The sequence below is a fragment of the Narcine bancroftii genome, chromosome 13, assembly GCF_036971445.1.
Source record: "Narcine bancroftii isolate sNarBan1 chromosome 13, sNarBan1.hap1, whole genome shotgun sequence".
In the NCBI taxonomy this organism is placed as follows: domain Eukaryota; kingdom Metazoa; phylum Chordata; class Chondrichthyes; order Torpediniformes; family Narcinidae; genus Narcine; species Narcine bancroftii.
In genome coordinates, this window is record NC_091481.1 from 42865868 (window position 1) to 42878988 (window position 13121).

General features: G+C 41.9%; 1 protein-coding gene across 1 annotated transcript in view; it reads right to left on the reverse strand.

The window, feature by feature from the left end:
• LOC138748583 (lamina-associated polypeptide 2, isoforms beta/delta/epsilon/gamma-like) overlaps window positions 1–13071 on the reverse strand; it is a 97327-nt gene extending 84256 nt beyond the window's left edge. Inside the window, exon 1 of the mRNA XM_069909016.1 lies at window positions 12911–13071. Coding sequence (XP_069765117.1) covers window positions 12911–13042 — 132 coding nt within the window. The 5' untranslated portion in view covers window positions 13043–13071. The remainder of the gene's footprint in view (window positions 1–12910) is intronic.
• Window positions 13072–13121: the final 50 nt, after the last annotated feature.

A 13121-nucleotide genomic window follows, 5' to 3' on the forward strand; every position in this document is an offset into this window, starting at 1 on the left:
TACCCCTCCATAAATCTTCGTCCGCGAAGCCAAGCCAAAGAAAGAAGCTTTTTTAATATATCCTGTATTTCCTTTATTTCAAAAGGTTTTATCAATTTGTTTTGCTCCTCTTCTTACAATTTCGGTAGTTCAATTTTAGCTAGAAACTCATCTATTTTGTCTTCTTTACCTTCGTTCTCAATTCGGTATAATTGCCCGTAAAATTCCTTGAAGTTTTCATTGATCTCTGTTGAGTTATATGTAATTTGTTTGTCCTTTTTCCTGGATGCCAATACCGTTCTTTTAGCTTGTTCAGTTTTAAGCTGCCCAGCTGGTATTTTGTGCGTTTTTTTTCTCCTCGCTCATACTTCTGCTTTATCTTCATTATGTTCTTCTTCACCTTATACATTTGTAGTGTTTCATTTTTTTTTGTCCGCCAATTCTCTTATTTTTGTTGTATCTTCCCGTGTTGCTAGTTCTTTTTCTGTACTTACTATTTCCCTTTCCAGGTGTTCTATTTCCTGATTGTAGTCCTTCTTCATCTTAGTTACATAACTTATTATCTGCCCTCTGATAACTTATTATCTGCATCCCAGAATATAAATTTATATTTCACTAATTCTGTATTTATTTCAAAGTACATTTTAATTTGTCGCTCAATGAATTCTCTAAAATCCTGTTTTTTAAGTAGCATGGAGTTTAATCTCCATCTATATGTTCTTGGTGGGATGTCCTCCAGCTCTATTGTTAATAACAGGGGTGAGTGGTCCGATAACAATCTAGCTTTATATTCCATTTTCCTAACTCTCCCTTGGATATGGGCTGACAACAGGAACAGGTCAATCCTTGAGTATGTTTTATGTCTACTCGAATAATATGAGTATTCCTTCTCCTTTGGGTATTGTCTCCTCCATATATCCAAAAGTTGCATTTCCTGCATTGATTTAACCATAAATTTGGCTACTTTATTTCTGCTAGTCTTTTGTCCAGTTTTATCCATCTTTGAATCGAAATCAAGGACTCCCCTCCTATCACTATATTCCCTTGCGTATGTACAATCTTCAAAAAGATATCTTGCATAAACTTTTGATGCTCTTCATTAGGTGCATGTATATTGAGCAAATTCCAAAATTCTGAATATATCTGACACTTTATGATTACATACCTCCCTGCTGGATCTATTATTTCCTCCTCTATTTTGATTGGTACATTTTTAATGATTAATATAGCTACACCTTTGGCTTTTGAGTTGTATGATGCTGCCGTTACGTGCCCTACCCAGTCTCTCCTTAATTTCTTGTGTTTCACTTCATTTAGATGTGTTTCCTGCATGAATGCGTTATCAATTTTTTTTCCCCGTCATTTTTAAATTTAATAGCCTCTTTCTTTTGATTTGGTTATGTATTCTGTTAATACTTATAGTCATATAGTTCAACATGGCCATTTCATACTTTGTTTACATCTTTTTTTGCTTCCTCACCACCACATTTCCCCTTTTCCCCATTTCCATTTCTCAGTTTTTTTTTTGAACGCACTGTATGACAACACTTCTAAAACACAAGATATTTCAACCATTCCCACATCTAAAATTCCCTTAACCCCAAGTTCTCCCCCCCCCCCCCTCTGAGTCCCCCCCTTGTCCCTTGCCGGGCAACCACAACTCCCTCTCCATTCGGACTGCGAACCCATTCACATGTGTCAACTGATTTCACAGTGACTGTTATTCTTTCCAACCCATTCCCCTCCAGAAAAGACTTATCTTTACATTACAACAAAGCTCCCCCTTGATTCTTCTCTTTTTCTTTTATTTATTTATTATTTTTAAATTTTTAACCCATCCTCTCTTACTTTCCTTTTCTTCCCTCCTTTAGTTCTTACTTATACATTATTTTTACTTCTTTATATGTAGTTTGTCGTCGTTCTTTGTTCTTGTTACATCTCTTCATCTCTCTCTCTGTCTTGCAGGCGTTCTGCAAATTCTCGTGCTTTCTCCGGATCCGAGAACAGTCTGTTTTGCTGCCCCGGGATAACTATTTTAAGCACCGCTGGATATCTTAACATAAATTTATAGCCTTTCTTCAGTAGGGTCAATTTTGCTGCGTTAAACTCCTTCCTCTTCTTTAGGAGCTCAAAACTTATGTCTGGGTAGAAAAATTTTTTTTGACCTTTGTACTCCAGTGGTTTTTTGTCTTCTCTAATTTTATTCATCGCCTTCTCCAATATATTTTCTCTTGTGTATCTCAGAAATTTTACTAAAACGGATCTTGGTTTTTTGTTGTGACTGTGGTTTCGGGGCTAATGTTCTGTGTGCCTTTTATTTCCATTCCTTCCTACATTTCTGGCATTCCCAGAACTTTTGGGATCCATTCTTTCATAAATTCTTTTATATCTTTGCCTTCTTCAAGGCCCACTATCTTTATATTGTTTCGCCTACTATAGTTTTCCATTATATCCATCTTCTGAGCTAACAACTCATGTGTTTCTTTAACTTTTTTGTCACTTTTTTCCAATTTTCTTTTTGTCATTCACTTCCATCGTCATTACACATTCTTCCACATTTTCTAATCTTTTCCCTACATCTGCTATGACCAGCTCTATTCTACTTAGTTTTTCTTCTGTACTTTCATTTTTCTTTTCATTTCACTAAATTCTAGTGTCAGCTATTCTTTTAATGCTTTCATTTGTTCTTGAAAAAAGTTATCTATGTACTGTCCATTCTTTTTACCTCCTATTCCTCTGTGCAGAGTTTGGTCTTCTTCTGTGTCTGCTCTTGGGTTTGTGTCTTCTATTTCTCTTCCTTGTATCTGTGTCTTTTCTGACTTTCTTGTTGAGGTGCTTGTCTCAGTTTGTTGGATTTTTTTTTCCATCGTGTCTTGATATTTGTCCTCTTCTTCTGGGTTGGTTATCTGTTGTGTCTCTAGTTTCCTTTTTTCATTCTCACCCCTCCCGTTCCCATTGTTTTCTTTATCTTCCAGCGGGAGCCCTCCTGTCGGTTTCACTCCACAGCTGGTCCCCCCTCCCATTGGTGTGGTCCTTGTCATGCACAGTTGCGCACCTGTTTAGCTCCGTGAGCCATTTTTGCAGTCCTGCGGTTAGTGGGTCGCGACCCTGCGGGGTGTCCACTAACCTCGGGGAGTGGGCTCTTCTTTCCATGGCGGGTCCCTGCTTTTTCGTGCAGGTAAGGCCTTCACCTTTCTCTTCCGGCGTCTGTCTTTCTTTCTTCTTTTCTTCCCGTTGTTTTTGGTTTTTCTTTCTTAGGTGGCATTTTCTCCACACCTTTATTTTTTTATTTGCTGTGATTTGTGTGACTGGGGCTTTGCTTTTTCTTCACTTTTTTCCTTCATTTCTGGAGAGGGCTGGTATTCTACCGGCCTCTACTCCATCACGTGACTCCTCCCGCCTCCCTCTCTTCTTAAATAGTGGGATAACATTTGCAATTTTTCAAGTCATCCAGGATCATGCCAGATCTATTGATTCCTGAAAGATTACAATCTCTGAGGATGGAATCCATCTGGTCCAGAAGACTGGAAGAACCATAGAACATTACAGCACAGAAAACAGGCCCTTTGGCCCCTCTAGACTGTGCCAAACTATTATTCACCCCTCCCATCCATATACCTGTCCAAATTTTTCTTAAATGTGAAACCAAGCCCAGATTCACCACTTCAGCTTGCTTCTTATTCCACGCTCCCACTACTCCATGTGAAGTTCCCTCAAAACATTCTCCTTTTACCCTTACCTCATGTCCTCTGGTTTGCATCTCAGTGGAAAACACCTTTCTACATTTGATCTATCTATCCCCCTCATTTTTAAATACTTCTATCAAATCTTCTCTGCACTCTTTCAACCTTATTGATATCTTTCATGTAGTTAAGTGACCAAAACTGCGCACACTACTCCAAATTTTGCCTCACTAATCTCCAATACAACTATCTCTCAGTGCCCAACCATTTAACATGCATGTCCTCCCTTGGATCCTCCCTTGTGACCATTCAGCTTCCTTTCTCCCTTGAAATAGTAATTGCACTCACTTTCCTTCCCTGATACCTTGGGCATCCAGCACATTGATTAGGACTTCCATAGTGAAGACTGATGCAAAATACTCATTTAGTTCCTCTGCCATCTCCATTTTATAGTGGTCCTATATCTATTCTTACCTCTCTTTAAATACTTGAACCTCTTTGTGTCTTCTAAAAAAAAATGTTTGCTTACTTTCATATTTCATCTTTTCCCTCTTCGTAAGTTTTCAATTGCCTTCACCAAGTTTTTAAAAAAACTTCTGAATCCTCTGTCTTCCCACTATTTTTTGCTTCAAAGTTAACTTTAAGCTGACTTCCCTTGTCAGCCTCAGTTGTGACATTTTTCCATTCGAATATTTCCTCTTTCTGGCTTGTATTTATCCTGCACCTTCCCCATTTCTTGCAGAAAATCCATCCATTGTTGCTCTGCTGTCTTCCTACTAGTGTCCCCTTCCAATCGACTGTGGCCAGTTCCTCTCTCATGTCACTGTAATTCCCTTTACTCCACTGAAATACCGACACGTCTGGCTTTAGTTTCTCCTTGCTCGATCTCAAACTGAGCTCAGTCATATTGTGATCACTGCCCCTAATGGTTCCTTTACTCTAAGCTCTCTCATCACCTCTGGTTCATTACATAACACATTCCAGTACAGCCGACCCCCATGTGAGTTCCACAGCAAACTGCTCTAAAAAGCTATTTCATGGGCTTTCTATAAATTCTCCTGAGATCCAGTCCCAACCTGGTTTTCCCAACCTACTTGCATGTTAAAATCTCACATGACTACATAACATTGCCCTATAAAGGTCTCTTCTCTGCCTCCTATGTTCCAAAGAATAAAGACTGGGTCTATCCAGCCTCTCTCTATAACTTGGTGGCTCAAGTGCCAGGAACATCGTAGTGAATCTCTTCTGCATCCTTTCCAACATAATGACATCCTATTTGTAGCTGAACGACAAGAATTGTTGTTACGAGCCCAAAGGAGCCCAAAACCTAGCAGCAATAGAAATTCACCATGACAAATGGTTACTTAAAATATAATTAAAAACAACTCTTGTTTAACTTATCTCTATTAACAACCCCCCCTACTAATTCTAAGGGCACGCGTGTGGTCCACGGGCTCGCGTGTGGACCACGGGCACGCCGACGCCGCCCACGGGCACGCCGACGCCGCCCACGGGCACGCCGACGCCGCCCACGGGCACGCCGACGCCGCCCACGGGCACGCCGACGCCGCCCACGGGCACGCCGACGCCGCCCACGGGCACGCCGACGCCGCCCACGGGCACGCCGACGCCGCCCACGGGCACGCCGACGCCGCCCACGGGCACGCCGACGCCGCCCACGGGCACGCCGACGCCGCCCACGGGCACGCCGACGACGCCCACGGGCACGCCGACGACGCCCACGGGCACGCCGACGACGCCCACGGGCACGCCGACGACGCCCACGGGCACGCCGACGACGCCCACGGGCACGCCGACGACGCCCACGGGCACGCCGACGACGCCCACGGGCACGCCGACGACGCCCACGGGCACGCCGACGACGCCCAAGGGCACGCCGACGACGCCCAAGGGCACGCCGACGACGCCCAAGGGCACGCCGACGACGCCCAAGGGCACGCCGACGACGCCCAAGGGCACGCCGACGGTGCCCAAGGGCACGCGGACGACGCCCAAGGGCACGCGGACGACACCCAAGGGCACGCGTATGACGCCTAAGGGCGCGTATGATGTCTAAGGGCGCGTATGATGTCTAAGGGCATGCGTATGATGTCTAAGGGCATGCGTATGATGTGTGCGTAAACTAAGAAAAGTTCTTTGGTTCTCAGTTCAATCTCACTTCTCATTCTTCGAAGTTCTCTGGTTGCAGGCAATTCTTATACTGGGCACAGTATTTACACTATGTACAGTGTGATGGAATATTTGGGAGATAAACTGTAAAATTAATGTAGGTTATCTCCCAAATATCCCATCACCTGTACATAGTTGTGGTCCCACCAATGACTTGAACAGCTTTATCATGACTTCCCACCTTCTTCATTCAAGGCAAGCGTGTCAAACCCCTTCTTCACTACTCTGCTGCCTGAGTCACCATTTTTAAGTCTTCCCCTTTTAATTTTAAAAATAAACACATAGCACGGTTACAGACCCTTCTGGCCGACGAGCTTGTACCACCCAATGCCACTCAATTTACTCAATCCCCGTGGAATGGTGGAAGGAAACCAGAGCCCATGGAGGAAACCTACGTAGACAGGGGGAGAGCTACAAACTCCTTACAGACAGCATGGGATTTGAACTCCTTAAGTACTAGCTACACATTTACATGCTACTAACACTAAACGTACAAAAGCAGTTTGAAATTTATCCAACTCCAGTCCCCTCAAAGAAACCATATCACCCCTCCAAAAAAATGTTTTAAAAATAAATAAAAATCGATGGATTTAATGGTAATTTAATTTTTCCAAAACTACATTCCCAAAATGGTTGTACTTTAATACAAGACCGAACAGCATGAAAAAAAGTTCTAGTACATAAGCCACATCTAAAACAAGAATCTGAATTACTAAACCCAATTTTTTTCAATTTCTACGGAGTCAGATATAATTGATGCAAAAAATTATAATTGACCATTCCATATCTTACATTAGTCAATTTAGTTACCCTATTATGACACATATCCACCCAATCATCTTCAGGGAAAATAAACGCTAAATCGCTTTCCCATTTAAGTTTAGATTTTTCCCAGTCCAGTTTATCCATATTATCTTGTACAACTGATACATAACCGAAACATAACCCTTCTTTGGTATAGCAGAAATCAAAGATTCAAATCCTGTCAATGGAGGTAAACTCATCTCTCTACCATAATTATCTTTTACCAAGGCTCTGAGTTGATAATAGACAAACAGAGAATTTACAGATATATCAAATCGTTCCCTCAACTGATTAAAAAAAAGAAACTGTCCTTCTTCAAAACAATCATGTCTTGTCTTTATACAATAAGAATCCCAACCCTTTAAATGATTATTAAACATTGAAAAAGGAATAAGCTGATTATTATATAATGGGGTTTAAATTGATAATTTGCCTTTTGATCCTAAGACCATATTTCTAGTCCAGATCTTTAACAAATGTTTCAATACCGGCATATTATATTCCTGCAACAAATTCAAATTCCAACAAAATATAAATTGATGTACCTCAACTTCAGACATACAAACCATTTCCACTCTAGCCCAGTTAGGGGGTTGATCCAATTCCATCAATCTACTAATAAATTTCAACTGAATTGCTTCGTAATAATTTTGAAAATGTGGTAACTGAAATCCACCTAACGCATACTTCCATGCGTTTATGCAATGCCACTTGAGCTAATTTACCTTTCCATAAAAACTCCCGCACTGAAATCCTGAAAAAACTCTTTGAGAGTGAACATGGTATTGACTGAAATAAAAATTGAAGTTGGTGGAAAATATTCATTTTAATGTAATTGACCCAACCAATCAATTAATGGAAGATCTTTCCATTTAATCAAATCCATTTTAATCCTTTTTAATATAGGAACATAATTTAACTGATACAATGATTGATAATTAGCATCTACGATTGCATCCAAATATTTAATTTTATCTGTCCACTTTAATTTTATAATATTTTAAAATTCAGAATTATCACCTACTCCAACTAGTAAAATTTCACTCTTATCCCAATGAACTTTGTATCCAAATAATTCTCCAAATTTCAATGAACACTCTTGCAACTGCTTCAACGACTGTTCTGGTTCTGTCAAACATATCAAAACATGATCTGCAAATAAATTAATCTTATATTCTTCATTCATAACCTTCATCCCTCTAATTTCATCATTCTGCCTAATTAATAGCCTGAGCCAACGGTTCAATAGCCAATGCAAACAAGGCTGGTGAAAATGGGCAGCCCTGCCGAGTTGAACGAGTCAACTTAAATGGTAAAGAAACCTGACCATTTGTCACTACCTTAGCAATCGGGTTTGTATATAAAACTTTAACCCAACCAATAAAAAAAAGGGCTGAATTTAAACTTTTCTAACACCTCAAATAAAAAGTCCCATTCAACCCTATCAAAGGCCTTTTATGCATCTAATGCATCCATTATAGGCTGCTGTCGATATGCATTGACCCATGTAATCAATCGAAGAATATTATCTGATGCACTCCTATTCTTAATAAAACCTGTTTGATCAGTATGTATCAACTTGGGTAGATACTTAGCAAGTCTATTAGCTAACACTTTTGCTGTAACTTTATAATCTACATTTAACAGGGAAATAGGCCTATATGAAGATACTTTTAATGGATCTCTATCTTTTTTCGGAACAACAGTAATTAAAGCACTCAAACAAGATTCCGGCAACACCTGATCTTCAGTAACTTGTAACACATCTCCAAATACAGTAGATAAATCATCATAAAACGTTTTATAAAATTCCACAGAAAATCCATCATCCCCTGGAGACTTTCCATTTGGCATTCCCTGTATGGTTTCTTTAATTTAAAAATCTATAAATGGAGATTCCAGTTCCTGAACATCTTCCTCTCCTAATACCGGTAATGTTAATTTGGATAAGTAAGATTCATTGCTTCCCCTCAGAAGTATATAATTTTTGATAGAATGAATAAAACTGGTCATTAATTTCCTGAGGTGTAAAGGTAATTATTGAATTCTTTTTGACAGCATTAATAGTTCATGATACCTGTTCAGTTTTCAATTGCCATGCAAGTACCTTGTGAGCTCTCTCTCCCAGTTCATAATAACGTTGTTTTGATTGGTTAATTAAACGCTCAAATTTATAAGTTTGTAATGTATTGTAACGCAATTTCAACTTGGCTGACGCGGCCTTTATGTCTTCTGTCACATACATCTGAAAGTCTCTCTAACTCAGCAATCTGTTTCTCCAACATTAAACTTTCTGCCACATATTGTTTCTTAACTTTTGTAGAATAACTAATAATCTGCCCTTTCAAATAAGCTTTCAAGGCATCCCATAATACAAAATGACTAACCACAGAATTAACATTCTCAGTCAAAAATAAAGAAATCTGTTCTTTAACAAAGGTAACAAACTCTGTTTTTTACAATAACATCGCATTAAACCTCCATCAAAAAGACGAACATACTACTTCCGAACATTCACAAGAAAAAAAAATAACGAATGGTCTGATATATTTATATTCAGCCTGCAATACTCAACCATGTAAATGAGCTGATACCAAGAAAATATCTATTCTTGAAAACGAATCATCTCGTGAAGAATAAAAAGAAAAATCTTTCTCCATAGGATTGACCTTTCTCCAAATGTCCACCAAATTTAAATCTTTCATCAACGCACCAATTTGTGTTGCCATCTTTGATTTCCTTATATTTTTGGATTTCTATCCAATAAAGGGTGCAGAACACAATTAAAATCTCCGCCAACTAAAATATTTTCATTAGCTTGAGTTAACAATAAAAAAGCTTCTGAAATAAATTGTTCATCATCTATATTATGTGCATAAAGATTAAGTAAAGTCCAAGATTCAGCAAAACTTTTACAGTTCACCCGTAAAACTCTCTCAGCATTTCCCTCCTAATGATTCCAATTCAAATGGCAAATTCTTATGAATCAGAATCGCTACCCCTTTCGCCTTAGAATTAAAAGAAGAAAACACATGACCAACCCAATCTCTCTTCAATTTCAAGTGTTCTTTTTTGGTCAAATGTGTTTCTTGCAAAAAGGCAATATCAATTTTCATTTTTTTTAATATATAAGCCAATATCCGCTTTTGCTTAATTGGATTATTTAATCCCTGAACATTACAGGTTGCAAAGTTCAAGGTAAACATTCTTACTAACTGTTAGTATATTTACACTCTATAAAATAACACCCCCCTTATAAATCTTCAAAATCACAAACCCCCCCTCCTAATAAACACAAAAGAAAAAAGGAGAGAGAAAAATCCTCCCCCCCCCAAAAAAGAAAATCACCCCCAAAAAAATCACCCAAAGGTAGTAACACCCTAAAAATCTGGGTGTGGTAAACCCACTAGTGGCAGATGACTATCAAAGCTTTCAGTGCCATCCACCCCCCCCCCACACCAAGCCAGACTTATATACATTATTTAAATAAACACAATCAGCCCAATGATTGTTCCGAGTCCTCAACGTCAAGAAGACTGTGTCAGCTCTTCTTTCTTTCCATATTCCCATTTCCATTTACCCTTCTCTTAGGAGACGATGGAGAAGACCGACCATTCCTTCGCAATTCTGGCAATGAATTAGCAAAAATCAAAGCATCATGATCATTTTCAAAAAATTGGGATCGAAAATTTCCATTAAAAAATGAAAGGCAAACTTATAACCTTTCCACCATAATACTTCTTTAGCCAAATTAAATTCCCAACGTCTTCTAATAACCTCCTGACTCAAATCAGCATTAAAAAAACACTATTATTTTGAACAATAATCGGAGATTGACTTTGTTGTGCCTTCTGCACCGCAAATTCGTAAAATAATTTCTTTATTTTGATATTTCAAACAACAAATCAAAACCACTCTTGGTATTTGTCCTGGAAGTGAGCTCAATCTAATTCCAAACCTTCTGGAAAAAACTCCTTGCCCAATACTTCAGGAATCCAGTTCTTAAAGAATTTTATCGGATCAGAGCCTTCGATATCCTCCGGAAGACCAACTAACGATTTTCACATTATTCCTCCAACTTTGATTTTCCAATGATTTTCCAATTTTAGTAAATCCCTTTTTTGAATCCCCCAATCTACAAAAAAGTCCTTCACTTTTTCCATTTTTTCCCTATTACGTTCCACTTGATTTCAACTCAGGAAAAGCTGTTTCAATTTTTTTTAAATGATCTTGTACAATATCAACAGATTTTAAACATCTGTTAACATCACTTTTAACTACAGTCATCTCTTGCCTCATAGTTGTCACTTCCTCACATAAAGTACTCATTTTAGTTTTCACCTCCATAAATCCTTGGGTCATTTGAGTTGACATTTGTTTTGACATAATCTCCATTTGATAAGCAATCCCTTCTAAAACAGTGAACACAAAATCCAGTCCAGGTTCCATAACCATCTTTTGAGGCCTACCTTCTCTAACATCAGTCTCCTCCTCCTGAGTAAATTCCAACAAAGCAGGTTCCTCCTCTTCCTCAGAGAGGATGGCTCCTTTTCCTGTGCGGCTGCAGGTCTGGATACCCGATGACGGCACACCAACATCGTCAGGCCGCCGCCGTTCGGGATCTCCCACAGCCCACACCTTCTCCAGAAGCTCAAACACCCGCGAGGCACCGCTCATGCCCGGTAAGACCACCGAAAGCTCAAGTGCGTCCTCCGACGCTACATTGCGCGTCCCTGGGCCACCAGGCAGCATCGCGGGCTTGCGGGGTCCTCTATCGGTCGGGCCGCCCAGGTGCCCGGCTTCACAGGCACGCGAATCGGCAACAGCCGAACTCACCAATAGGCCAGCGCCATCTTGCAGATGCAGGATCAGCACTGACATCATACTCAGCCGGACAGGAGTTCTGAGGTTTGGAGGCTCCCAACAACAACTCCGTGGATTCAACTGTGCAGGTAGGCCTCAGTTCTTCTAAGTAATTTTTTCTGAAGTTGAACTTTTAATTTCTTCGCATTAGAAGCCATATTAGGTCACCTTTATTCAAAAGGCTGTAAATACTATTTTTAACCACTTTTGTAATTTTTTTAAAAATCGGGTATTTAAAAATCTAGCTGGGGAAAGGTGGAACTGCACGTCTTTCTTCTACGCCATCTTGCCACACCTCCCGAACATTGCACTTTAATCGATATTTTTACATTAAAATTTTCATATGCACTCCAACCCACATGATGCCAAATAATGGCAGGCCTCAGTGATCCAGTGCACACCAAGTGCTCTTTCTCCACAGACACCAAGTCACAATCACATTCATTTTGTACTTAGAATAGCAAAAAATAAACATCTGATACTCAAGTCAATTAACATCTGTGAAGGCAAAGGGATTGGAAAACATGCAGAATCTAGAGCCACAACACCAAACACCCCTTTTGCCTGACCCATTGAGCTGCTGCAGTCTCAAAGGCCCAGGCACAAAACACAACCACCTACTCACTCACTGTCCCCATTATCCTCATTGCTACAATGTGAAATTACTCCTCATTCCACTCAGCCCCCACTCCCCTCTGGTCTTCCTCACTCCAGACAGACCCCACTCTCCCCTCCAGTCCTCCTCACAGCCCCCCCACTGGTCCTCCTCACAGCCCCCCCCCCACTGGTCCTCCTCACAGCCCCCCCCCACTGGTCCTCCTCACAGCCCCCCCCCCACTGGTCCTCCTCACAGCCCCCCCCCCCCCACTGGTCCTCCTCACAGCCCCCCCCCCACTGGTCCTCCTCACAGCCCCCCCCCCCACTGGTCCTCCTCACAGCCCCCCCCCACTGGTCCTCCTCACAGCCCCCCCCCCACTGGTCCTCCTCACAGCCCCCCCCACTGGTCCTCCTCACAACCCCCCCCACTGGACCTCCTCAGCCCTCCCACTCTTCCCACTGGTCCTCCTCACAGCCGCCCCACTCTCCCCTCCGGTCCCCCTCTCACTCCACACAGCCCCCACTCTCCCCTTCAGTCCCCCTCACTCTACACAGCCCCCACTCTACCCTCCGGTCCCCCTCACTCCCACCTCCATGCCGGCACCCAGCCCTGCCCACACCTCCTCTGTTCCTCCCCATCATTCATCCCAATCCCTCCGTTCCTTCCCACACTGCCATACCCCTTCACAGACCTCCCTGTCTCCCCCGACCCCCCCCCCCCCCTCCAGCGAGGATCCCCCTCCCCAATCGTCCCCTCCTCCTCTCCGGAGCCGCTAACTGCGGCACAGCCTCACCCGGTGCGGGCGGCCCGGGCCCGGGGCCTCGTCCTCGTCGCTGGAGAAGCCGGGTCCGCGGCAGTTGCGAGGGAGCTGGCCGGACATGGCCTTTGGCGGCTGCTCCACCAACTCGGTCATGGACACGGCCATCACTCCCACCGCGCAGCAACTCGGCCCGCCATTGGCTCAAGCCCGCTCAACTCCACGCCCATTGGCCAGCGGCAGCACC